The sequence below is a fragment of the Poecile atricapillus genome, chromosome W (assembly GCF_030490865.1).
Source record: "Poecile atricapillus isolate bPoeAtr1 chromosome W, bPoeAtr1.hap1, whole genome shotgun sequence".
Lineage (NCBI taxonomy): Eukaryota > Metazoa > Chordata > Aves > Passeriformes > Paridae > Poecile > Poecile atricapillus.
Genome location: NC_081288.1, coordinates 107,691,131 through 107,718,893, shown reverse-complemented (window position 1 = coordinate 107,718,893; position 27,763 = coordinate 107,691,131). Strand labels below are relative to the sequence as shown.

Sequence of the window (27,763 nt, the reverse complement as noted above, 5' to 3'; positions counted from 1 at the left end):
CTCATTTCTTTGGGGGTTATTTTGACTATTGGGCTCTTATATAAAAGATAGATATCTTTATTGCTGTTTCTGAATGAGAGTGGTTGGAGGTGCTATATTTATTGCTGAACATCCCAATTTCCTATCTGTCTAGATAACACTGGGAGCAAGAAGTATTTAGCACAGTAGTGTCTCATAACCAGTTTTAGCTGCACGTCCTGCAAAGTGCTTAAGAAAAAAACTTGGCACAAAAGTTGCTTTTCAGCCTCTTCCAGATCCGTTGAGCCCAGGGCAGTTTGTTGAATTCATTCCAGTTTGTCCTGTGTGAGATTTGTCTCCTTGGGTATCAAAAGTGGAAATACTTTCTTACTTCAGGATTCACTTATTTGCTTTTGAGGGATGAGAATCATTAGGTGACTTTCTCTGTAGAGATTATGAAAAGTCCGCTGTCCACCTTTGATTTCTCCAGCCTGCTTGTTAGGCATAGTGAATTTTTTCATGCTCAGCAGAACTTTTGTGTGTTTAACTTCCAGCAAGTAAAAAAGTCCTAATGTGCCTAGGAGAGCAGTTAGGCACGTGCTTCAAAAAACAACCCGGTGCTTTGTTATGAAAAGCTAAGGCCAACACTTCCTCTGTCTCAAGGCCACTAGGAAATTCCTATGGACTTCTATGGAAGTAGGATGTGCCCTCTCCTCACTGCCAACTCCCTGTCTGGCAGAGGTTTTCCCAGGAAGGGCCATCTGCTGCGTGTAATGAAATCGTCTCTCTTAAAAGTCAGACTGTTCAGTGATGAGACTCCCTGTCCCGAGGTCACACTCCAAAACACCACCGAAGCCATCGGCTGGCTTGTAGCTCCCAACAGCAAGCATAAACTCAGCCTCCTTTGTCTCCAGCAGGGAGGACCAGCCCAGCACCAGCCTATCCCAGAACGTCCACAAAGAGCTCGAGGGTGAGTGGGGGGGTTGGGGTGTTTGGACTTTGAAAATTACGTGTCTGCCTTTTTCTCCTGTGGGCAAATAGAATGTGTATCGTAAAAGACAAATAAAGGAGGAAGAGCAAGTTTTTTTATTATCAATGCACTACATGGGGAAATTTATATTGCTATTGACCAGGAAATGGGATTTGTTATTTCCTTCTGCTAAAGAAGAGCCATTTTTGTTTATCCTGATAGATTTGGGGTTTTTAAATCATGTTGTATTTAGAATTCTGCTCACAGTTTCTGAAACTACACCCTGGTACTATTTCCACCAAGTCTCAATAAGACAAAATTGCAAAAATTGTATGAAAGCAAGCTTCCTTCTCTAAAAAGTGTGTAAGTGATACCAGGCATCCTGAAAAACACATTTATTCATTCTAAATATTTATTGCATGGTCTAATACTCATTAGGTAAAAAGTTCATCCATTCTTGAGAAAAAAATTTGGTCACTTGGTAGTAATAGATGATTCCCAGGCTTCATGAATTGCTCAGTCTGACAGGGTCAGATGCTTGACAGGTGTTAAAAATAGATTAAGACCGATCAGTGTTAAGAGTTGTGCTGGGATTGCTTATTTTAATTGCTCTATATTAAGGTGTTTGTTTGACATGTGCTGAGCCAGTCATTTATTGTTCCATTTAGTTGATGAGTTATGGCTGAGGTGTTTTTATACTGTGGTGCTGTTTACAGTGGGTTCTGCACTAATCCAAATGTTGTCAAAGAGACTTGGATATTGGCAATTGAAGAACTGCAATATATCACAGAATTTTTGGCAAGGGCATATTTTCCAGTCATCTGCGTTTTGAACAGCCACAGCTTCACTGATTTTTATTACCTAGACCTCGTTAATCCAATAGATAGTGTGATAACTAGTTTAGATAATACAGTGTTTCTGTAGTTTGGTTTCTGACACTGTGCACTCTTTGACAAGTATGCTGCTTGAGGTGTTCCCTTTGGTTGTGGTATCTCAAAGGACTTTGAGAAGAATAATGTGGTTTTAGTTCTTGTTTGTATTTGAGACAGAACTGAACCAGGCAGAACTCCTGTGAGGTGAAGAAAACGTAGCAAATGCGTCATGTAAATCTGTGCACATGTGGGTTCTCGTTACCACCCCATCAAACGTTTCACTCATAGTAGGCTCACTGCTGTATAAACCCTTAGTAAAGCCCTGTGGTGAGTAGAGTTCACAGTTACAGTGAATTCTGGAATTCTGCTTTCTGTTCTCTTGGAGGTAGTAACTTTTACAAGGTAACAGTTTAAGAATGTAACCATGATCACAACACATTCGGAAAGTGTTTTTATGGTGTTCTGAGTCAGAAAACTTGTATAGACCAGGAATGGTGGAGCAGAAATTTCACGTGGAACTAGATTCCATTACTTCTTACGGATGAACTGAGCTTAAAAGATTCACAATGTCAGTGTTGGTGAAACTTTTAACCGAAAACCTTTGAAATCTTTGATTTCTATTAAGGGAAAAGTTTAAACAGAGAATATCAGGAAAAGCATTTAAACATAGCAAAACATTCATGGCAACCTTTTTGGAAAGATAAAGTTATATGTTTCAGATCATAAATATATTGTATGTATTTCCATACAGGGCATATAATACTTCATTTAATAAATGTAAATAGGTGTGTAATGTCTGTGTTAATTGTATAACTGAAAAGTCTTATGTTTTGTTTTACTTTTGGAAGAAGAAAAATGTTAAATTTCAAAAGATCACTGTTGAGAGGCATGAAGACTAAAAAAATGTGTAGATTTCCAGACACAAAACAGTCGGCAGGGTGGGAAGGGGGATTGGATACAATTATAGCTGTTGACTTCTTAGAGGAGCTAAACAAAACATATGCAGAGTTCTCTAGGAAAGGTAAGACATATTTGAGAAATATTCCAGGGAGAATGGCAAGGGAATTAGTGTTAACCTTGGAGCATAGCAGCATTTAAGCAGGACACTCAGATTTCATAGGTGACAGGTTTTGTGTTATACATATGGTGCTGTAGTTGGTCAGTTTTGGGATCCTGTGATATATTACTACTATTATCTACTTATGTTTTATTGTTCTACTTTTGCTGCTTTCTGTTCTTTTAATCAATATATCTTACATCCTGCTCTTCATATCAGCAAGCTTTCTGGTTTGATCTATGTAATATATGACCATTTCTGTTCACCATCACAAGTTCTGTGGTTATTGGTTGCTTGGTATGGAGATATTTTGTGTTCATCTTAAATGAAGTCTAATTACATTGACCAGCTTTCTTTGTGGTTTAGCTATCTGCCAGCAAAACATCTCTTAAGGGGATGTGTGGAAATGTATATTGTATGCTCAGGCAGGTGGAGAAGGAGCTTTCGCTAAATCTAAGAACAGCAGTAGGGCAGGGCAGGAGAGGATAGGCGAGGAGAAGAGATAATTGTGTTGCAGAAGAATAACTCCAGATCCCAAAGTTCAACCTGTGGAGTGAAGGCCGTAGTAGGAAGCTCAGCTGGCAGTTGGGGAGCTGTCTCAGACCAAAAAGCCCAGATTAAAAAAAGCAAAGCACACAGCACTGACTCTCTAAATGGGATCTGTCTGCTGGAGAAATGTTTGAAGAACAGGTGAGCAGACTGCATGTTGCTCACATCCACATCTTCCTCCGGTGCACCTACATACAAAGGAAAAAGGCTGACCTTTCTGTGTGTACAACTTTGGTGAAAGTTAATCCTCAATCACCTAAAGCAAAGGCTTCTGACAGAATCGGTGTGGCCAGCAGCAGTTCAGTTCCTGCAGCCATGGTGCATGTGCTCTGAGGCACACAGTGTTTCTGGAGCTCTCTCTCATATTGCAGGTATCCCAGAGATGCTGTCAGCTCGGTATAAAGAGCCCAAAGTGTTGCTGATGAAAGGCTGTTTCCCAGTGTGAGCCGCTGTGGCATTATCAGTGTCATTCCCTGGCGTTCTGCTGAGATATCCCCTGTGTGGGCTCACTCGGCCTCTCCCTCCCCACCCCTTTGGGTGGGTGGGTGTAAGGCAGGTCCTTGGCAGGACATGCTCTGAGTGGGAGCTTTGGGGGGTCACAGCTTGGCTCCATCGAGGGGTGGGCATCCATCGGGTGCTCACTGTGCCATGGGAATGCATGGGATGGGCCCTGAGCCACAGGGCTGGGGCCGTACAGATAACGGGAGGCTATTCCTGGGTGGGTGGACAGCTCCAGGAAGGTCGAGGACAAGTGAGTGCTGCTGAAAGATAGGAAGAAAAAGGGTGTGAGCTGAGGAGGGCCTGCGCACAAAACAGAGATTACTTCATGAATAGGTCATAATTACGAAAAAATGCTTCAGAGAGGTCATAAAGGGAATTTTTCCGCTAACTCTAGAGGACAGGAACCTCACAGAAAGGCACAGAATTACTTCTGGATTGCTAAAATGCATAAGCTTCCCATATAAATAATTTCTGTGAATATAAAATCACTTAAAAAGGAAGATTTTCGATTTGGTTATCATTTAATAAAATAGGAAAAAATGTGATGCAAGAGAGGAAATTTAATGGCCACTTTTTAAGTTTAATCAAGTTTATATATTTGTGTCAGTTAATTTTTTTTTTTCTGACATTAGGAATAATCCCACAGGTCCTTCTGAAATCACTAGAAATGTCTTTGTCACCAAAACTACCTACAAAATATAAAATAATTTAATTTTTTTTACTTCCATGTTAAATTGTAATTCAAAACTTTAGGTTTCAATTGAAATAAATTATAAAATTTTGAACATATTTGATAACATATAAAAATAAGGTTCATATTGGGAAATATGTCATTTCAAGGAAAACATTCCAATTTTATATTTAGAACTAGAATTTCAGACAATATTTTTACCATGAATAGTGAATAGGCTTTTTACAACCAGTGCAGAATTATGAGAAAGTATGAATTTTAAATGAAAAATCTCTTCTGAAAATTGACTTGAATTTGTTTTCTTATATATTTGCCTTACAGAAATACTGGGTGATTGGTTTAGGCATTTTAATGCTTTTCCCAGCCATTCTTTTGTTTAATATTATTTGAAACGGATTTTTTTTCACAAACACTGATAATTTCCTGCCATCAAAGGGTTTCGGTGAAGCAGCTCCATCTGCCTCTTGATTCCTTGCTAATCTGACTGCTGCAGGTTTGAATCAGTTCAATATTTCTCCTCAATCACACCCAAGCACAGCTGTTAGGTTACTGTTCTCCCAGCGTTGTTCTCCCATAATCTCAGTTCCCAGGCACTGAGCTCAAGCAGCAGCAGACCCTGCTGAGCATAAACGTGAGTTTCATTTGCCTCAAGGGCTGCCATAAAAATTCCCCATGCTTCTGATCAGTGTGAAATGGAAAATCTGGTTACAGAAAATTAGAGAGCCAATCCAGGCATATTTCCTACCATGACCTGCTCAAACCTGGTGTGTGAATTCCTCCTGTGTGGCTGTGCTTCAGAGTGTCTCCTGTTGTGAGCCAGGACCTGATTCAGCAAGTGACATCATTGGTTTTCAGAGTGAGAGTAGGGACAAGCAGCCACAACACCCTGGCATGTTTAAATGTTCTCATGTCTTTTGCCAGCAAGTGTTCAACTCTCAGCTTACCAGAAAGTGAGTTAATTTTCAGGTTACTAGTCAGCAGCTGATGGCAAATTATCATGGTCTCTTCCATTCCTTTTCCCTCTGTGAATTTCATTGTCATTGAATTTCATTTTCATTGAATTTCATCTTCTGTCACAAGTTTTCCTGATGAGCTGAGAGGGTATCAAACTAAAAGTTCTCTTTCCAGTTTCTATCTAAATTCAGTAATTGAATTCTTAAAAAATCTTATTATCTTCTATTTTCTTCTTAGATTTAAAAAAAAAATAGTATCTCTTTGTCTTGGGTGGAAACCCATCATTTATTGCAGTTTTCCTCCTGGAACATTAACTTGCTTTCATGTCTGTGGTTGCATCTGACAGTGCAAGGAAATTCCATGTAATTTTCATATGGAGAAATCTGACAGCTCTTTTCCCCTCAATGTCAGAGTGCAGCCAAACTGAGAAATGATAACTGTCTAGTACAATGGCTTTAGTGAAGGCTCTTCATTAGTCAATCTGCATTAAAAATACGTTGACAAAGCTCTTTTCAGCTGGGGAAATTACCATGCTTTTAAAATAATTTACAACCTCCAAAAAAAGAGGAGAGAGACATCTGGTCTTCTGAAAAGCAAAGATGAGAGAATCGTTGAAAGAATGCAACAGGAAACATTAGGCAAATGCATATTTAAGGGGAGAGGATGAACTCTGGTGGGTAATTCCATGGTACTGTAATAAAATGGATGAGGAAAAGATTAATCTTACTGCTCCATTTTTATTCTTTTAAATATATTCCTCAGAGCTGAAAAGGAAAGCAGAGTGTAATCAGAAAGGCTGGTCTGGTTGCCCTATCTGCTGTTTGTCTGTGCTCCTTGGTGTACACGGACTCAAATTGTTTGTCACACATCTGATGTTGTGTCCTTCCTGTTAACCAACTTTGTTCCCTACTTTTCACCACCCAGGTGACTGTGGAAAAGGTGTTGGTGGCAGGTGTGACCAAAGGGGTGAAGATATCTCTGGTTGCTTAGCGCTCTTTAAGGAGAGGCAGACTGCGGCCAGCCATGCAGCCCCGGCTGCTTCACCATCAGGCTCTGGCCCAGCTCGACGAGCGCTCCTTTGGTCAGCCTGCCAGACCTGTGGCACGGAGCTGGGCACCCGCTGGGCCCTGCCTGTGGCCCTGCAGCCAGTGCTGGGAAGGGCTGGGCGGTGGCACCTGCAGCGGGGCAGGGACCCGAGCTGGAAACATCGCTACAGCAGAAGCACAGAGAAGGAAAAGGAGAATGAACAGAGGTGTCTTTAAATGGCTTCACTGGATTATATGGCAGGAAAGCTTTTCCTGCAACTCTTCACTAATTCTGGAATAGATGTAGTCACTGTTTTTCAGAGCGGTTAGTTTGGCATCCTCCAGGAGGTCAAATTTACTTGAAACTGCTACAGTACTTTTCCAGTGTGACCAATGTCACACCTTTTCCAAGGTGACAGATGAGCCAGAGGGCCCCTAGCAGTGTACAAAAACATCTCAAGTATCTAAAATCCTAAGATTTAGGAATGCTAAGGAAACAAGGGCTTTGTTACAGGAAGAGAGAGATGATTCCACATTTCTTTGGATTCAGCTAGTGGAAGCCTTTTGGTGTATTTCACTTGGATTTTATGTGAATTCAGCATTGCCACACCACCGTGCTACTGCATACCCACTTGAGGGGAAAACTCGACTTGAGCAGGAAATTGAAGCCAACCTGCCTCCTTTCATTACTCCTTCAGCACAGGAATGACAAACGTCAAGCCAGAGCACAAGAGAGTTGTTTTAAACAGAAATTGCCCAAGAAAGTCTAAGCAGGCTGATTGTTCCAGGTATTTCTACAAACAGAGTTTGGGATTTATGTCCCTATGATGCAATTCAAAGAATAGCCTGCAGTCAGCAACCTCAGGATCTCGTCCAGAGAAGCAGCAGGGTTCTGGGGACCAGCATGAAACACCAACGAGATGGGCTCCCGTTCATGAAACCATCCACTCAGCATGAGAACAAACCCAGGTCCAGAACAGAGAGCCCCAAACAGAGGCACAGCAGGGGTTTTTGAGGGACAGAACCCCCGAGGGTTTACACCTTTGAGGGTGGAGTTCAGGGTCAGGGACCATTAGAAACACACCAAGGGAGAACCCCCCAGGAACTCAAACCCAATCAGAACTCCTGGGCCGCCCTTCACAGGGGGTTTGGGGTGGAACAATGTTAACTCTTTGTCTCCCTGAGGCCGCTGCCACATCTGCTCCTTTTTTATTTTTATTTTTTTTTTTTTTTTCAATATTTAATTAGGAGCTTAAAATGTTTCCAAACATACACCTTAAAATCTCACCTCTTCCACAGATCACCCACTTTGCTTTGTGGGACACCAAAAACTCAATCACAAAACACATTAGGCAAACAGAAAAAAAACAAAATTAAAAAGAAACACTTAAACCTCGGACCACGCCGGGCAAATTAAACGGTGATGGTACTTAATACAAACATAATATTTTTTTTGTTCAGTCTCTTCCAGTTCAGGATTCTTTGTTAGGAAGGGTGCAGCTCTTAGATCTCCTCTCACGAGGGGCAGAATTCTTCGATCTCCAGCTTCGGCTCCGGCTCCCATGTGGGCGTCACCCCTTTAGATGATCTCGGTGTAACACCGGCTTTCGGAGCTCGGTTACAGTTTCGATTTCCCCAGAGGAGGTGTTGCCCACGATGGAGAAGGCACAGCCCCCAGGGGTGGAGCACCGAACAAAGGGATGGGGCCAAGCAGGAGTTACTGGGAGGTTCGGGAAGGGAAGGTTCGGGAAGGAAAAGAAGGAGCAAGGCGGGAAACAAGGGATCCCAGGCAGCGTGGCCGGCGCCATCTTGGGATGGGGGGGGGAGGCCAGGACAGGCTTTCCCGGACAGGGAACGGGGAATATGGAAAGACAGGGGGTGAAGGAGGACACGGAACGACGGGCAGACGGCAGCAGACCCGCATCACTCTGGATGTTCTCCGTCCCTTGCCTGCCTTCAGGAAAACAGGGGATGGGATGGCAGAAAGACACCGGGGTGACGGGGAGTCGGCAGCAACCCCGAGCCACCTTGGCTTTTTTCACCCTTTGTCCTGCCCTTAGGAACAGAGGAAAGGGGAAGGTACAGGAAGGTATACACCAAAAAAAAAAAAGGAACTTCACAGAAGACAGAAACAGTCCACCGGAAGATCCATACCGTCCATAATCGTCCATAATGTTGATATAATCGTCCATAATGTTGATATCGTCCATAATCGTCCATAGTGTTAATAGAATCGTCCATAATGTTGATATCGTCCATAATACGTCTCGTTGGGTGATGTTAGGTGCTTGTCCCAGCGTCTGGTCTCGGCTCCCCCACCTCCGTAATCCCTTTTCTTCCCCCATGCCTGAGGCACTCTCAACCCAGTCTCCCTGCCAGGTACTCTCGAGTCCTCCTTTCCAAGGCGGGGGTCTCGCTGGCTCTCAAGCCATCAGCCGGGGACTTACGAGGTGTCCATGGAGCCGGGTCCTGCTGTTCTGGTGCTTCACTGGATGCCCGCATTCTCCACCATATGTTGCAGTCAGCAACCTCAGGATCTCGTCCAGAGAAGCAGCAGGGTTCTGGGGACCAGCATGAAACACCAACGAGACGGGCTCCCGTTCATGAAACCATCCACTCAGCATGAGAACAAACCCAGGTCCAGAACAGAGAGCCCCAAACAGAGGCACAGCGGGGGTTTTTGAGGGACAGAACCCCCAAGGGTTTACACCTTTGAGGGTGGAGTTCAGGGTCAGGGACCATTAGAAACACACCAAGGGAGAACCCCCCAGGAACTCAAACCCAATCAGAACTCCTGGGCCGCCCTTCACAGGGGGTTTGGGGTGGAACAATGTTAACTCTTTGTCTCCCTGAGGCCGCTGCCACAGCCTGCTGTTGTGCCAATGTGACTACCAAAACAGCAGGTAGCTGTAGCAGTGGAGTACATGTGGAAATGTACGTTGTCTGCAGGTCCTGACTGCATTTAGAAAAGTTGAAAGGCCATGTACTAAAGCGCCTGTTGTGGTGTGTCCTGGGGTCACGCCAAGGTGCCACACGGACACGTGGGTGTGCCCAAGGAATTGTTCTCCTAGCACAGATCACTGTGACAATGTGCTGCCAGTCAGAGCTATTGGAAAGACAGCCGGGTTAGGGCTACCGCCTTAGTGTCTGATCTTGGGTTTTACATAATGATTTCTTGTTTTGAAAGTGCTTGCAAGTATGTGTCAACTGACCACCTTTGAGAAAATATTTATAGGCATTTCAGAAGTAATTTGAAACTTTGTGTTTCTTTTACTTGCAGGTGCACAGAACAAGATCTGCACTTCATTGACAGCTAGAATGACTTTTCTTGACCCAGAACCAGATACAAAGAACAAAACTTTCCCAGAATTTGTTGTCCTAAATGAGCTTGTGGCAGACTTCAGGGTAGAATGAGCAAAATGGGAAACATTTTGCTCAGTGCAAGAGTTCCGCCTGTGAGGGTGAGCCTGTGTTGATTTCATCAGGTTCTGACTCTTCAAAAATCATTCAATTACTGCTTGAGAAGCTAAGCAAAGCAGGAGTTTTTCCTCCACTTGAGAAATCCCTCTGATGCTTGCCTAACATAGACGACAACATGGATGTTAAAAATGTAGTTAAATCCCAGGCAACTTTTTCCTGCCTAAAGGATTTGTCAGAGGATGGTGCTGACCTGCTTCTTTTTAAGGGTGTGGTTGACCTCACCGCTGGAAGAGCAGAGGAATACTGCAGCAGACCGGTGCCTTCTCACCCCACAGATGTAACCACTTGTCACACAGGCAACTGTTGCCTTAACACACAGGACTCTGGATCTCAGTCTCTGGCAGATGTCCAAGCATGTAAAATGACTGGGCTGGGCAGACCTCTAACCACAAATTCCCTGCTTGATGAGCAGGCAGACACTTCTGTAGGTAATCACACTGATTTTGGAAAAGATGATTCTGAAAATTCTGCCTCTGTTCTGGAGATTTATGCAGAGAAAGTAACAAGTGTAAATGATAACTTTTCTGATGATGACCTGGAGTACTTTGAATGTTCAGATGTGCTTACAGTGCATGAAGATGAAATCTGGAAAAAGAAATTACAGTTTTTATTAGAAAGTGATGATGAGGATGATCTAAAACTGAGTAAGGATTGTGATGGGTGTGCTTACTTCCTCAGTGAAATGCCTTGTGTGTTCCAAGTGTCAGATAACACTACGCCTATGGATACCGCCATTGGCTTCTGTGAGCATCAGTCAAAAATCAAAGAAGTAAACGTAAGGAGAGACCCCTCTATGTACAGCCAGTCTGCTTTGCAGACAGAGATGACTCTCACTGTTGGCCAGCACCGAGATAAAAGTAGCATTTTGAAAGACAAAGAGAAGAATCAAGTGCCTGTTGCTTCTGCAGCCACTGGAAATGAACATCCCAGAAGTGAAGAAGAGACTAATGGAAGTGGCCATCTGGCTGCAGCTTCCTCAAGGGGCGAACCAAAGCCCACGGACACTGTCCCTGCCCAGGTAGACTCATCTGCCAATGGCATCGGTGCTGCTTGCACAGATCAGGCTTTGGGGACAACGACAGAAACCAGCCCCAGTGGAGACGTGCTAGGGGAAAGCTCACTGCTGCTGGAGGAGGGGAGAAGGAATGTGCCAGAGGGAAATGCGCGACACGCTGTCTGTACCTTAACAGAAAGTCTGAAGAGAAACCTTTTCAAGCTGTTAAACCCTATAGAACTTTGCAGATATGTAAGTACTATAGGACAGTCTTTCCAGGCTGCAGCAGAGGGTGGGGAATCCAGAGCTCCGTCTCCCAGTCAGGAAGGTGTCCGTTCAACATGGATTTCCAAGAAGACAGAAAATGTGCAAATGCAGCCTGGTCTGTGTCCAACAGACGAGGCAGATAAAGACAATCACTGGGAGAGGAAAAGGACTCGGGGCCTGTCTGAGCAAAACCAGATACCAGATGAGAATATCTCGTTTGGGGTAAGTAACATGTTTATCATTTAACACAAAGAGCTGCTCTGCTGATCTCAATGCAATTTATTCCTGCTTGTCACAAAATAATGTAAAATCAAAATTACTTTGAAAGATACTATTCATGTACTTCTGAATGACAGCTACGGCTGGGAGGGAAATCTGGGTTTAGAAAAGGCCCAAGTAAAGCCTAAGCTGTTCTAATTATAGAGTGAGCCTGATAATGGTGAGAGGCACTAATGGGCCTCTGGACAGCTGGATAGGGAAATCTGATATGGAGGCTATTGCACAGATCTTAGCAAAGTAATGCTTCTTTCAGCCCAGAAAGTTTCTCAAATACCTGTTGTGAGAAAAGAATGCTTTGATTTACTTTGTTTTCAATCTATATTCAACAGACAAAACTATCCACCACTTACGGTGTAGGAAACCTAAACCAAATCAACAGGGGTTTGTTCTGGTTTTATAACAATGAAGGGAATTCAATGCTGAGAGTTCATGTCACAGAGGTGAATGGAGCTCTGTGATTTTTAAAAATAAAACAATGAAAGAGTTGGACATTCCAGCTGAAATGTACAAACCAATTAAAAGATCAAACCCCTGTGGTACTCTCCACGTACTTGCGTATTTTATGCCGTTGGTAGAAAAACAGCTGGAGAAATCACTACAGTTGCAGAGACTGGTATGATGCTCTACCAGTTTTCCTAAGTGGGAAAATTGAATCATCATTTTTATTTCATATAGTAAAGACTCAAGATATATAAATACTATTAAATCACGAATAATCTTATTGTCACAAGTTTTTCTGATTTGAAGGTGTGTAGCTAATTGCACAGAAAAAACCCCACTTGTCACAACAAAAGTTTTTTCCAGCTGTACATGCTTTTCTTCATCTGATTATCTGGGCAAAAACATCTTCCAGTTCTGGGTGTAGTATCACAGTAGTGTGACTTTAATTGCATCACTGGGGTGTCTTGAGTGGTCAAAAATCACTGAATTCTTCCTGAAAAAAGTTCATAGGTTTCTCTGGTTTTATGGTGCATAAAATTCCAATCCCATTTGAGGAGTACATGATGTCCTTATGATGGGGAATACCTCTCACTGAAATGAACCTCTTCAGAGGGTGTATGGCCGTGGTTTGCCAGAGGCCTTATTTGCTTTTTTTTTTTTTTCTCCTAAGTGCTGTGCAATAATTTAAATCCCAGAGGCCTCTTAGCCAAGAGTAGCTGTCAGGTGCCTGGCATAAATTTCAGAGCAACCAATTAGACTCTTGCTGTGTGTAGTCAGTACGTCTGCATTCCATGGCCAAAACTTTACATTGAATAAGAATTGAGTATTGGTGTGCACAAAAGGGTGAGAGCTGGGCACAGACCAAAGCCCCATTTTTAAACATGTGTATGACAGTGAAATTCAGGTGTAGGTTCAAAATTATGTGGTCTTGAAAATGGGCCAAGCAAAAACATCCAGCTGGAATACTGCTACTTGTTTTTGAGCACTACAAAAATGTGAACAGCTTCTCACAGCACCCATATAGTAAGGCAGAAACTTACAACAGAATTCTGCCTGTGTAATCTAAGAGAGGCAAGAAAGAATCATTGCTGCACATGGGTTTCTGTAAAAGTGCCCTGGGGTGTTTGCTGGAGCCCAGCGTGAGACAGCTCTGCAGGAGCAAGAGGGGGTGCTCACAGCAAACCCCACAGCTGACTGCTTTGGAAGAGTGTTGTATTTTCCATATCTATGTGGGAATCAGGTCTACTGAGGGGTACAGAGCAGCCACGGGATCACAGCACTAATGACCCAAGGATTTACACTTCCCCTTAGTGCCAAGTGTTCAAACTGGAACAACCTTTGCAGTGTGTCTTGTGCAGCACCTGCTGTGCTGGGTGACTTCTCCTTCCATCAGATAATTAAGGTGGGAAGCTCCTCACTCCTTACATGACCACATGGCCTAGCCCTAGGTGAAATTTTTTATTTACCTGGTGCTTCAAAGCAGCTTCATTAATAATAGGCCCAAGACACCAATGGTGCCAGCTGTGTGATGTTACGTAGTGTACAGAGAGCCAGGAAGCTTTTCTGGGTGTCACTGGGGTGTCAGCTGGTCTCTGTTAGCAGTCAGCCAGCACCCTGTCCCTGTCAATGGTCAGTGGTCAGCACCCTGTCCCTGTCAATGGTCAGTGGTCAGCACCCTGTCCCTGTCAGTGGTCTGTGGTCAGCACCCTGTCCCTGTCAGTGGTCAGTGGTTGGCACCCCTGGCACAAGGTGCTGCTGTCACTCCTGGGTTACAGAGGCATTATTCTGGTTTTTCTCATGTCAGAACAGCCTGTTCATGTAAAATCTGAGAGATCCTTCCCAAGATAGATTTATGTGACTTTCAGATAATTTTAAATTTTGTTATCCAAAAAGAAGAGAAGCAGAACTGACACAGAAGTTCCAGGGCATGGCTGAAGTTCCAAGGACATTTGGCTGAGATGAGAGCTCGACTTTGCCAGGGTGCGATCCAGGCCTGAGCCGTGCCAGACAGGCTGTAGCTCTGTGTCAGAGCAAGCAGGGGAGACCTGGTTGGAATAACTACAGCTCATGACACCAGCCCTGCTTGCTCAGCAGGCTCTGCCCTAGGAATGGCAGATAACATCCCATTTTGTTACCCGTGTCTTAAGCTGGCTTCAGTCTTTCCTGAGAGACACACCAAGAAAAAAATCCCTTAGAAAATCTGGATGCTTTGGAGCATGACTCCTGACAGCTGTGCATGGTCAGCCTGTTGCTCTATGTTGTTGGCAGAGAACTCACTTTCTGTCCTTTAACATATTATAGGTCTTCCTCTTTTTCTGCCTTTTGAGCAGGAATAGCAGGATGCTGGCAGGATGTGCCTGCCAGTCCACAGGACAAAGCCCAGCTCAGGTTGTAATAACTACAGATATTGGGGTATTTCAGCTACTCCAAGGCAAGGGTGCCATTTAAAGCAGTGTCATTTTAGGAAAGGGGAATTTTGTTGGCATTCAGGAAACAGGGCAGTGGAAAGATCCACTAAGGTGGATTGCTGGAGAACAATGTAAAGTAAAAGCAGTCCCAAACGTAGTGGATTTGAGGGAGCTGAGACTCAGAGGCAGTGATGTACCTTTTGTCTGTATTCTGGGGATGTTTTCTTACACCTCTTTTGTGCATACAGAGGATATAAATGTAACATGGGGACTTGCAGAAGAGAATTACCTTGCAATAACATTTCTGCTTAAAAAACAGTGAGAAAAAAACTGTGAGGTAAAATTGATCAGCTTTGTTACAAATTCTTCTCTTAGCAGCAGCACTTTCAGACTCAGATCCAGGAGGTTGATTTCAATGCATTATGTTGATAGTTACAAGTCAGAAACTTGACGACAAAAAATAATAAAAAAAAAAGTTTAAAAAATTTGCAAGCCTTCAAGCCTGTGTCAAGCTGTAGGTCTTATTTTTAATTACATTGCTTTATTTTCCTTCTTTGAAGAGCCAAGGTGCTAATCTTAAAAGCATTACCCAGAATTGTGAGGACCTATGTATGGAGCCCAGAACAGAAAAGGAAGTCATCTTCAGGGCTTGTGAGAGTGCAGGAACCAGCCTGTTCTCTGCTGAAAACATCCTGCAAATAAAGAATGCAGATTTACAGACTTCTTCTCTTCACTGTGCTCCTTGTGAAAAGAGAGAAGGTTGTCACCAACAGGTCTTCTCTGGACAAGAAATTATTAGTAATGGCAAAAAGTCAAAGAATGACATTTCCCATTCTCTATGGGATATGGACTCTGCTCCTGATAAACAGGAATGCTTGTGTGCCGTTCTCTCTTCTGCAAAGCTGTGTGATGAGCCAGGGGAGGGAGAGCAAAGGTCTGGGCTTGACATACACGGTAGCAGTAACCCAGATATTCTCTGCAGCCGATCAGCCGATGAGGCTGTGTCTGAAGCTCGTCCCAAATCAGTCCTGGAATCTGGAGAATCTGAGTGCAAAGGAGATGCTGATATATCTGCAGTGCATGACAAGCTGTGGAAACTTCTTCATGAAGATGACTCAGACTATCGAATCCCAATTGAAAACAGAGGCATCCCAAGTTTAGGTACGAGGCTGCCAGATACCAAAGTCGCAGAACTGAACTTTGTGCAGGAGACCTATTCCAATCATCCTTTGCCAATGGATTTGAGAGAAGAGCAGGAACCCATCACAGAACCAGCTCATAACCCCCGAACTGAGAAAGCTGACTGCAGTATTTCTGATATCCTCCTGCAGAGAGCTGCAGCATGTGAGAGTGCATCCATAGGAAACATTTGTCTTGCACAAGTGGCAGGAACAGATGGTGTCTGTCTAGATTCTGGCACTGGGAATGAGAGGGAAACACCATCCATTTGTGTTTCAGCAAACAGTGTCCTCTTAAGTACCCAGGAGTGCTTGGAGCCAAATCCAATGGTCACGGACAGCAATGGATCCACTGTGGCTTGGGAAGGGAAGCTTGCTGTTAATAATGCTGCCCAAAGATGTGAAGCAGATTCTCCTCAAAGGTTACAAAATGCTCAGAGCGGTAATTTAGCATGTCCCAAAGCAAACCCAGCTGACATATCAGATATGTCTCGTGGGACAGCTGGACAGTTACTTCATACTGAATACAACATATCCACGATAAATGAGTCTGTGCCTGGAGAAGGCTATCATTTTAAGGACTGTTATCCAGAAAGAGGAGAACTGGCTTATTTCCCTGAAGAGGAAGACATTTTCCTCAGTGAAAATACCAGTCAGTTTACACATGCAAAACACTCTTCTGTTAACACCACACATACAAGTTATGAAGTGAATTTACAAAAAGAAGGAAATCACTCAGGCTTGAATGCACCAAATGACACTAATTCTGACAGCTACCATCTTTCAAAAAATAATGGCTGTCAGGATTTTCAAATTGTTTCTAATGCACAGAAATACAGTTACATAATGCAATCGCCTACTTTAATTCAGATTCATGAAACCATAACACATAAGAATCTACCCCAAAATACAGGCCAACTGACAGAAATAGCAAAACAAGAAGAGGCAGTTCCTCCCCCTTCTGGGGAGCCATTTTTAAGAGATTTTTATCTAAAAGTGCCCAGCTGTGAACCATGGAAACCAGGAGGAGAACAGAGAGAGATTTGCATACCTGAGGAACACAGGGCTGAAACTTCCTGTGACTCAGGAGTTAGTCAGGTTTCAGAGAGTCAGACTGCAGCTTCTCCCTGTAATACAGCAGAACAACATTCATTTTTTGTTGACAGCTCCTTCACGTCTGATGAAGAGCTAAAAATAGATTCTTCAAAAAATCCCACCTATGCAGCTGGAAGTGTAACACCAACCAGTGCCCTGCTGCCCAGGGAGGCTCAAAGTGAGCACCACAGCACAGCAGCAGGGGAGGATGGAGGTGCTGGGGATCAGCTACATTCCCAAAACCTGCTTGGAAACAAAACCCTGCCCTTCCTCACACCTGTAAGCCACTCAGAGGGCCTTCCCAGTGAATCTGAAGTGGCGTGTCCTGGCACAAGAAGTGAGGGAAAAACTGGATCCACACAAACTGTTGTCAAAGTAAACAGAAATTTAACTACATTGGAAATTTCCTGCAAGTCTTGTCAGGGTCTGTTCAGGAGGGTCCCTGGAGAAACCAAAGGGGAAGCAGCCTTGTGTGAAAATGAACATGAGATTCCAAGAGCTGTTGAATATAACCTAGAAGCTGAAACAAAGGCTCCTTTGCACACTTTGACTGGTTCCCTGGCTCTGAAACAGATTATGAATATTAGCACAGAGCAGTCTTGTCCTGACTTGATACCTTCTAGCAAGATAACTGAGGCTGAGAATTCAATTAAGACCACTGAGTATGATAAAAAGGAGGAAGTCAGGACAGCAGAGAGTGTAATGAGTGGTTTAGTTAATTTGCCACCAGTTGATTCAGGGAACAAACAGTGTTTTCAAGAGCAACCACTCCAGAGAGGAGCTCCGTCATTCTCTTTGCCGTGCACCACACTTGATCCATTCCCAGCCAACACAGAAAATCAAAGAAATCAGGAAGGGTCAAAATCGTGCCAGACACCACTGGCTGCTGCAGAGCCTGAGCCCATCAAATGTAAAGAGGACACAACAAAGAGTGGGCATGTAGCTGCTGGAGCCAAGAAGAAATTACCACCAGCAACTCTGTCCAAAAAACCCAGGCTGGAGGAGAGGGGAAGTGTCAGCAAGGATCCCGGCTGCGTTAAAAAGTCTGGAAAGAGCGAGGGAGGCGTGATTCATAAAGAGGATAGAAAAGAGCAAAGGAAATTCATTTTGAAAAAGGATAGCAAAGGTAAGAGAAAACAGATTTCCTTTTTTGTCCTTTCCCATAATTCTGGCTACAGTACAAACTTCAGATTACTGAAAGGCACTGCAAGCCTCTTTCAGACTGACTCAGTCAACTAAAGGTGTCCTGCCCTTACGGAGCTTTATTTCCAGATTTGTGCACTTAGTAATGAGTGCTGTTCCCGTGCCACAGAGATGAACCCTTTTCCCAGCTGGCAAGTATATTCACTTCATGAACTTCGTAACCTATTTGAAATAGTCACTGCCTCATTGGCCTCTTGGAGTAACTTTTCACAGATGAACAGCATGATGGTACCACATAACTACACACCACGTAGCAGCTGCAAGCCCAGTGCTTGTTCTGTTCCCACAGGGCTGTGTTCCCAGTTCTGCTCCTGCACTGCAGCTCCTAACTGCAATTGTCCTGTCTTGGTTACCAAAGGATTTATTACTAGCAAAGTACTATTGTTAACAGTAAAGTACCACTGATAAACAATGTTTTGAGGTCCTATGTGCTGACTTCTGATTGGTTCTGCATTGCTTTGCCCTGCTTCAAAAATGACACGGATAAAATAAGCAATATTAAACTGATATAGGAAATATGTAATTGGAAGGAGATCCGGGCTGCAGCCTCTAGAAGGTTGCTGACTCAGTAGCAGGATTGTGACAGCTGGGCAGATGAGGGGTTTGTTGTTTCTCTGGGTTTCTACGGTTTTTTCTGTTCGCAAGGACCAAGGTCTTATTTTTACCTTTTGACATGACATTTCATGTTCACACCATAAAATGATTTAATAGGTCAGAACAAGACTGAACAGTGACTAAAGGTAAGCTGCACATGCGTGGAGGCTTTCACACAGTCTAATTATTGTGCAGTCTTGTGAGACTTCTGCTTTCCTAATCACATTTGAAAAAAACCCAGATTTTTCTCTGTTCAAAGATGTGTCCTTTGCCAGGGAACCAAATGTGCGGGAGGAGAGACATTCCATCAAAGCAGAGCAAGCAAACTGCAGTGATTGTGCAATGTCTGACCTGTTTCCATTACTTGAGGCTACACTCATAAAATGTTTTAAACATTCAGGCTGCGTCAGATAACAGTGAATTTTCTTCACCTGTTTCTCCTCCGCCTCAGTCTCGACTGAGGTATGTCTGTGCTCCAGAGCATTGTTGTGGCCCTTTCCCTAGCATTATGGGAAGGTTGGTTTGGTTGCTGTGGAATATACTCAGCATTCTTTTGCATTATTTCAGCTGCAGGAGGGAAGACTGTGGCCAGGGCAAGAAACTGGAGTCATTAGTTCTATTTCTAGAGCTGTCACATCTTGTCTGTGTCGCTTTAGTCCTGATACAGCAAAGTTCACATGGCCCAGGACCCAGAGACTGCCAGTCCAGTGGGGAGACCTGGACTGGATGGGGCCTGGAACTGGGAATGGGGAAAAACCATAGCAGTGTTCCTGACCCTTCAGCTGGGTGTTAGTGGAGTTTTACTGCAGGAATGGGATCCCGAAGTGCCATGCTACCTCATTCAGAGTGCAACAGCTCAGAATTCACACAGTAGGAAACAAAACATCTTGCATTTTACATATCTTACATCGAGCAGGGATGTGTCACTTGAGGTGGGGCTGTGTCATGATCCCAAAACCTTTCTCTAAATATGTGTCAATTCCCTTTCTTTCCAAGTCCCCTCCAGCTCCCTGCTCACACCATGCCCATGTGCATGTTATTAGTATTGTGACACAAGAAGTCATAATTACTTACCAGGGATTTCAGCATTCATGTTCTTAACATGAAATGTTAAAATGCTAAAACAATATCATTATCTTCAAATCCTAAATTGTGGTTCTTTTGTTTCAAGCCCCCAGGCTGGTGAAGAAGATCCAAGCAGAGTTATTTCCTGACTGCTCTGGAAGTATTAAGCTGTGCTGTCAGTTTGGTGACATTCATGGTGACTCCACCATTACATGGACTAAAGATTCCAAGGTACTGGCTCGGCTGCAGAGAAGGTAAGGGAATGTTTTTGAAGGACTGGGAGTTTCTGGGTGACTTGGCTATTCATAGGAGGCAGTTCTTCTTGAAGTGCACTGATACTGGTCATAGTTTGTGTTCCTTCACCTCTCAACCTGTTCACATCCAGTAGCATCCAGATGTCAAAAAAATATCAAAAGAAGTCTGAATCTCATTTAACCTAGAGAAGGGTGGAAATAAAAGCTTCTCAAGGCCATTAACAGGATCTAGCTTTTCCATTTTAATGAGTTATTTTCCTTGTAGCAGTAATGACATTCTGATCTAAAAAACTGTTTAGAATGTTTCAAAAACACAGAGTAAACATCATCCAAAGGAAGAAAAAAAATAATTCCATCAGAATGAACACTTCTGAGAAGATGAAAATTTTTGTAGTAATGGTTCTTCTTAGATGTTCTTTTAAGTGAAGAGAAAATGTTCCATGAATTGGTTAAACTTTCCATTCTGAATCTTCTTTTTTTAACTTTTCTGATTTTGATTGTTATATTGCAATATCCATTGTAATATTAATACATATAATTTTCTGCTAAATAACTGTGCTGTCTTTTAACAAATAAACAGTTCAGAAAGATCAAATTTATCAGTTTTTCCAGTGATAACAAGTAAAATATGTGACAGCACAAAATGCTCTATTCCAGTGCCCAGGATGACTCTCCCATCTCTCTGGAAATAGCTGAAGCCAGCTACCAAGACCAGGGAATGTATTATTGCTGCTTGAATAACATGTATGGAAAGGTGACTGCTGAGTTTCATCTGACTGCTGCAGGTAAGCCTCGGTTTACAGTTTTGATTAATAATAATGACAATGACAGTTTCAGAGGTTTTACTACAAACTTTATTTATTTGTTTCCTCCTAGTATTGGAACGTCTCTCAAGTTTTCAGAGTTACGAAGGTAAATATAAAGTGAAGTAGCATTGCATGGCATCATACAGACACGCACACACACACAGAGCACTGGCAGCTCTTTGGCACAAGCAAACACATGGTTCTTGCAGGTCACCTGCTGTGTAACTATACTCCAGGAGAAAGGCAGGCATGAAGCTTTGGAATGCTTTCCCTGTGTGTTAACTGGTGTTCAGTGACACCCAGCATGTGTCCTGTGCTGCAGCTAAAGATAGTGCCTTGCCAGTGGGGTTGGCATTCCTGAACAGCCTGCAGAGATCCAGGCCTTCAGCTGGCATGGTGACTTTTCTTTCTTTTCCTTGAAGAATAAAATTAAGCATTTATTTCCTTGTGCAAATAAACTCAGGACTTTTCATGTAGTAGCACTGTATAATTTTTAATCAGAGAATTTTGGGTGGAATTAAGGAATGTTCTAATTCTGGCCTTATCTGTGCAGTTTCCTCTGTGCTTCGAAGAGAGGCAATAGTTACAGAAGCTAAAGCAGAGGTTACTGCAAGGGCAGCTGGAAGGACTTCCTTGTTGTGTAGTTCTCCTATTTATCTTCTTTACTGATGGTCCTTGAAATGTTAGAGACACTTGTAGTGCAGTTAGAATTTTTTAGTTTCTCTCAGTGCTTAACTTTTTTCCCCCTTACAATTTTTTTTTTTTTGCATTTGGATTCCAGTGATCATTTAAAGGGGGAAAATCTGGAATCTTCCTTGATTTTATCTGTAACAGAGTTGTTTGTTACACTCTGTCTTCTCTCCTTATGATCCTGAGCTGCCACCTTTCCCCATGCTGGCTTTAGATTGTACAAGCCTCAGATTCTATCTGCCTCAGGAGCTGCTTGGGGTCCCAGGCCTCAGTAACACAAGTTGTGCTTTCATGGAGCATTTTTTCCTCCTCTCTGGAGAGATGCATCTGCTCTCCCATGCCCACCCCTCCCTGTGCCTGCAGAGACTCCTGTTACGTTTTAGGTGTGGAAGAAATTGAATTCATGCAGCTGATGTTTAGAGAAGATCCCCTCAGCTCCAGCTACTTTGGTGAGGCGCTGCATGGAGCAATAATGACAGAGGGGCTGCACTTTGGCGAGGGGATGCACCGCAGAGCCTTCCGCAGCCGCGTGCTGCAGGGCCTGGCGCCCACCTTCGCCCCCGGCCACGTCTGCGTGCTGAAGGTGCACAACGCCCTCACCTACGGCACCAAGGGCAGGGACGAGCTGCTGCAGAAAAACTACAGTCTGGCACTGCAGGTGAGCTGTCCCTGGCCTTTGAAAGCCAGAGCTGTGGGCAAAAGCTGTCCTCATACTCAAGCAGATGATCTATTGAATGTTTTGAGCAATATTCCCATAGGCATGTCTGTTGTAATACAGGAGTGCTATGTCCAAAATACTGCAAGAGAGTATGCAAAGTTATATGCAGCTGAAGCCGAACCCTTGGAAGGATTTGGAGAAGTACCAGAGTGAGTATAAATATATATTTTATATACATATATGCTTACATATGCTGTCCTGTGTCGTGGCAGCCCACTGATTGCTAGGACTAAAGAGGAAAGAGGAAACCTGGGAACAGTGTTACAGCTCTTCCAGCTTGGTTTAGAGTTGGTAGCTGTTCATTCACTCTCCAAGATCACTGGCCACTTCTGTTTCTTACCCCCTTACCGAAAGGATTCTCAGGATTTTATTAGTTTCTATCCCTTGATTTCAGAATCATTCCAATTTTTCTTATTCATCGCCCTGCTAATAACATCCCCTATGCCACAGTGGAGGAGGAGCTGGTTGGGGAGTTTGTGAAGTACTCTGTTAAGGATGGCAAGGAAGTGAATTTCCTGAGAAGAGACACAGAGGCTGGCCAGAAGTGCTGCACCTTTCAGCACTGGGTGTATGAGAAGACCAATGGGAACTTGCTTGTCACTGACCTGCAAGGTGAGTTGTCTGAGTATGGGGCAATTCTCATCTAGCTTATGTTCTTGTAAGAGGACAGTTTGGAAAAGAAAACCAAATCTCACACCCTTAATGGAAGAATTGTTCTTTCATGTGTACCTTAGTGAATCAGGACTCTCAGTATGAGCCAAATCTGGATTTTTGTCTCATGACCCAGAGATTAATGAAATGGCTGCTGAGTGAAAGACTTCAGGTTTTAATGGCACCCTAGTCTTCCCCTTTTCCTTGTATTTAAATACTCACTGACAATCACTCAGCAGTGGAGCGCTCCACATTTGGGTCCTGGCTAGTTTTGAAGAAATACATTACTTCAAAAAGAAAAATAGTGAAGAAACAACCTCGTGTTTGTTAAGTGCTACCTCTGCTCCCATGGGTGTGACTCCTCTTCAGTCTTGGGACAGGGGAAGACAGACCCTTCTTGAAGAAAAACAGAAAAAGCTGGAATCTTAGGAAACATCCTATATTCTTTTACAAGTGAAGGCAGGAAAAATAGCAACAAGGGGATCTAAACAAGATCCCTGAAATAACTTAAAGGGAGGAGAAAGAACAAAATCCTAGCACAGGAAAGAAGCTGTGCTGTTGATCACCCTGACAGCTGTGAAATAGTGGCATGAGCCTGACTCCTAGAAACTGCTGATGACACAGAGAACATCCTCTTCTTAACTGGGGTGCTTTAAAATGCTTTGAAAAAAATGTGACAAATAATTAAAATGAAAAAGATGACTCAATAAATAACATTTAATGTCTCCATATGTGAAGATTGTCCTAGAAATTCCAGTTTAATCTAAGCTCTGTGTTTCCTTGCTGCCTTGCAGGTGTAGGGATGAAGTTAACTGATGTTGGCATAGCAACCCTGGCCAAAGGGTGAGTGAATGAGAGTTCTTGGAAGCATGGCTGTGCTTTACTCATCTGTCTCTTCACAGTTAGATGTGGATGGGGGAGGGTGCACTGGAAATTTATTCTTGGTTTAACTTTAGAAGAAAAAAGTATTTATCTAAGTCTTTTAACTTCTTCATGTTCATTTTTATGGTAACCTGCCTGTAAAGGAAGCACATTAATTTTGTTCTGAAATAATGGAGCTACCCTGTAGATTGAACTTTGTTTTTCCTGCATGCATGCCTCCTTTGAAATGGGCTCATCCAAAGGGCCTTTCCCAAGTGACATGAAGGTTTCTGGTGGCAGCAGGTAAGGCTCCTGCTGGTCCATCAGCTGGAGGAAGATAGGGCCGAACATACAGCACCAGCACTGGCTGCAGCCTGGGGTAAAAGGCAAGCTGGAATCCTTCCTGCACCCAGCTAAAGTGCCAGAACTTTGGAATATGTATTTGTGACACAAGCTTTTGTAAAGATTCTTCTCAGTGGGATGCTGTGTATTGGCCACTTCCCTGTTAAACAAGGACAATAGTGAAGGGATTTGATGGTATCTCTCCCCTTTCTCTCTCAATAACAGCAATCCTGAGCCTTAACAAAAGATTATTCAGGGCATTTCTAGAGCCTGTTTTCTAGTGGTGTTGCAAAGGCTTCAGCTCTTTTGGGAAGATTTAAGCATATGTGTAAAGATGTAGGCCTGTAATATTCTAACTTTAGTCCGTTTCTCTTAAGTTAATTAAGGCTTCTAGTTATACCACAGGCCAGCAGAGCTGTGGATAGGGTTAGGCAGTGGCTGCTGGACAGGGAAAGGGGATGGGAGTAAGTGCTTTAGCTTCATACTCTCCTTTGAGAATCTGGTAGGAGAAAGATCTGATCATGTATTCAGCCTTTATTCTAAATTGGACCTTGTCTGTATACCTGGGATACAAGAAGAAACCTCACAACGTCATCAAAATTATTAAAAATGTCACTCTGGAATATTCTGGGAGAATCCTGAACATTTGCAGGCTGTCATCCATTCAGTTAGACTGATTTACTCTTGTAGCTGTGGATCCAAACTAAAAGCAGTTGAAATGAATGTATATCATCCTGTTACAAACCAAAAAAGTAATAAATGTATTATTTTGGCAACACTGTTCTCAGGAATCAGAAGGTTTATAAAAATGCTTTAGTGAATGTTGTCCAGTTCACTGTGAAATGATTCCTATAAAACCACACATTGTGCTGGGGAGGAGGAAGTGAGCACACAATGCGAGCTGTAGTAAGGATCGCCTCAGGCATGTAAAAAGGAAAATAATTTCCCTAAATGAACAACCTTCTGAAAATGTTGAGTATCATTTTGTTTGTTATTTAGCTAATGGTATTCCTGCAAGATGACAGATTTTTCCTGGTCCGGTATTTTGTCTTCATGCTCCTTTCCTGAAAAGAAGATCTCTATATTAATGTCTGCAGTTGGATTTTTAATTCTGTGAACAGGGGTGGAGAAAATCAAGTACCTGGAGCTCATGTGTGTTGCTGGGTCTTGCTGCTTTAGGCTGTGTTCAGATGAGCTGCTGAGAGCTAGCCTGGTCTCATGAAGGGAGAACACATGGTCCTACTGAGCCAGAAATGCAGAGTGGGACTGGTATGGCTTGAATTGTGCCGGCAGAGAGGACACAGAACGTGTCTCTTGTAGTCCAAAACGTAGTCTGCAATGAGTGGAGGAAGGAATTTTCATCTTTGGTCCTTGCTCTGTGTGTTTTGCCAGGGAACTGGAAAGCAGAGGAGCCCAAAGCAGCGGTGTGGTCAGTGTGCTGCTGGAGCTGCAGCGCAGATCTGTCAGGAGAGGGCAGAGTGCACCAAGGAACAGGAAAGCCTGGGAAGCATTTTTATGTGGCCCCAGTGCTGCACCTGAGCCTTAACAACAGCTACTCTCTAGCTTCTCTGGCGAATGGAAACAAAAACACCACAGCACAGCGTGTGGATCTGTGCAAGCAGTGAGCAGAGTAGAACTGTGCGTGAGGGCCCAGGGATTTATCCAGGAATGGTGCACACAAATGAGGGAATCAGGAGCACGGTAACCCACAGTTATGGTCATTAACAGGAGTGCTGGTTGCCAAGTCTGGATCTGAAACTCTGCCTGGTTTCAGGCCACTGACAAGTTTAGGTTTACTCCACATAGTAACAAGAGGCACTGGGGAGTTTAAGCCTGAGGGCAAAGCCAACATTTGCCCTTCAGATTTAAGGAAGATTTGGTTTGGTTTGGTGCTGGATAGAAGATTCCCTTGCTGAGGGCAGATGTGTTTGCCTGTGGAACTCCTGCTCTGTGGGTGTGCCTGGTGCATCCACCAACACAACACATACCTGTGAGCTCTTGAGAGCAGTAAAGTCTGAAGCAGAAAGCAGAAAGTAAAGTCTGAAGTCTCTGATTTCTCCAAGGGAGCAAGAGAACCATTGATGATCCTGCTGGACTCCAGGATATAGTCTTGGAGTAACAATGGCACGCCTCTTCAATCTGCTTTGGTTAAACAAATTCACCGTTTACTTGGAGAGGAGAGGAAAATCCCTTTGAGGTTCACCTGCTGTTCAGAGCCAGCTGAGTGGGGTCTCCAGAGCAGAGCCTGTCTGTTAGCAGGAGTCTGACCTTCTCAGAGCAGCAGTATTCTCTTTAGCACTGTGCAGTCTGCCTGAGGAAGGAAGTTCTCTGGATGCTGGGAATGAGCATCCTCTGTTTATTTCAGTACCAAATCTTGTTTGGTTGGTTTTGTGTAGTCACAACTTACAGCTCATCTCTGAGATACTGGATGTCTGGCAAACCAAGAGAACAGGGTAGAAAGGCACTGATTAAGGTTAAAAAAAAGAGGAGCACCCTGACCTTTTTTCTCCCATCTCTATCCTGAGAATTTAACCAAAATCACTCCTTTGAGGAGCAGGTGCACCTTTTAAAATAAGCTGATGCAGCTTAAAAAGCAGGCCCTGGGAGGACTGAGCAACCAGAGGCACGGTGAGGAGAAGGATACACGTGCCCTCTACCTCTCATGTGGGAGGTACAGTGGCAGCTTGGGAACTGTGGAGGCTGGATGAGACTGTCTTCCTCAGGAACATTCCTTCCATGCTTCCCTGGGAGGCTTGGCTCCTTGAGATCCTGGAGGCAGCCAGGGGAGGGGAGCAGCGGAGCATGGAAATGATGTACATGTTTACATTGAAACAGCTTCTAGTTCTGAAACACCTTGTGCAACAACCTTGTCTCTTCATAGTGGCCAACAGAACTGTTCATGGAGAATGATATAGCATGGATTTCATTTGTGTGTTACTGAAAAAGGTAGCCAGCGGATAATTTTATTCCCAATTTAATGCTATGAAAGACAGTGCCAGGACCCAGCCCACAGAGCTTTGCCTCTAATGCTTTTCCCTTTTCTGTCACCACGTGTTACCTGGTTCCCCTCACCTCCCAGTGACCCAGTCTGAGTTTCTGTGGCAGTCAATGCTTCTCAAGCCAGCATGGGTAGAAGAGACTTGCTTAATGTTTTCAAGTCGCTTAGGAGTCAACAGTCATACTCTACCTCACTGTGCTGAAAATGAATCTTTAATTCCCATCTGGGTTTTTTTTTTTTCTTTGTTACTACAGATACAAGGGGTTTAAAGGCAACTGCTCCTTTTCCTTCATTGAGCAGTTCAGAGCCCTCCACCAGTGCAATGAGTACTGTGAGATGTTGGGGCTGAAATCTCTCCGAACCACTCATCAAAAACAGAGGAAAACAATGTCCAATAAAAGCAAAAATCTGCCAAACTCATCAACAGTAAAGAAAATGGTGCCCAAGAAGGCAAGAGAACCTAGAGACTTCATCTCTTCAGAGCACTGAGTCTCACTACCCCACCTTGTGAAACTACTCTTGAGGACACGGAGCAGTGACACACCTCAGTGACCGGAAGGGATAACTTTTGTCTTTTGCCTTTTGACATTGTTTTGGAATCATTCTGATGCCGATGCTAGCAACAAAGGAAGGAGCTGATCCTGTGCTCTTGGTGCCTGAGATTTAACACTGGAGCAAGGTTTTGAAAACAAACTAAGCCATCTCCTGGATTTTCTTACAGGCTTCTGTGGATTGGTAATGGAGAAGAGCATCTTCTCTTGTGTATACATTCATGGCCCTGTGGTTCAGCTGCTATGGAAACATCAGTGTATTTAAGAGGCCAAGTACAAGTTTTGCACAGTATTGCATTTGCATATGCATG

The 27,763-nt window shown here is 43.6% G+C and overlaps 1 protein-coding gene across 2 annotated transcripts; it reads left to right on the top strand.

Annotated features, from left to right (window-relative positions):
- Positions 1 to 756: 756 nt before the first annotated feature.
- On the top strand, positions 757 to 27,390 carry LOC131591484 (uncharacterized). 2 transcript variants are annotated; one of them, XM_058862231.1, is made up of 11 exons: positions 763 to 928; positions 9,858 to 11,540; positions 15,007 to 17,845; positions 19,688 to 19,835; positions 20,493 to 20,620; positions 20,712 to 20,747; positions 21,715 to 21,989; positions 22,110 to 22,198; positions 22,444 to 22,661; positions 23,495 to 23,543; positions 27,156 to 27,390. In XM_058862231.1, the coding sequence occupies exons 2-11, from the start codon at positions 10,173 to 10,175 to the stop codon at positions 27,388 to 27,390; spliced, it is 5,385 nt and encodes a 1,794-aa protein (XP_058718214.1). In that variant the 5' UTR covers positions 763 to 928; positions 9,858 to 10,172. The 2 variants fall into 2 exon arrangements, 1 of the variants encoding a protein (XP_058718214.1); XR_009280390.1 differs by lacking the exon at positions 27,156 to 27,390 and having other exon boundaries at positions 757 to 928; positions 22,500 to 22,661.
- Positions 27,391 to 27,763: the final 373 nt, after the last annotated feature.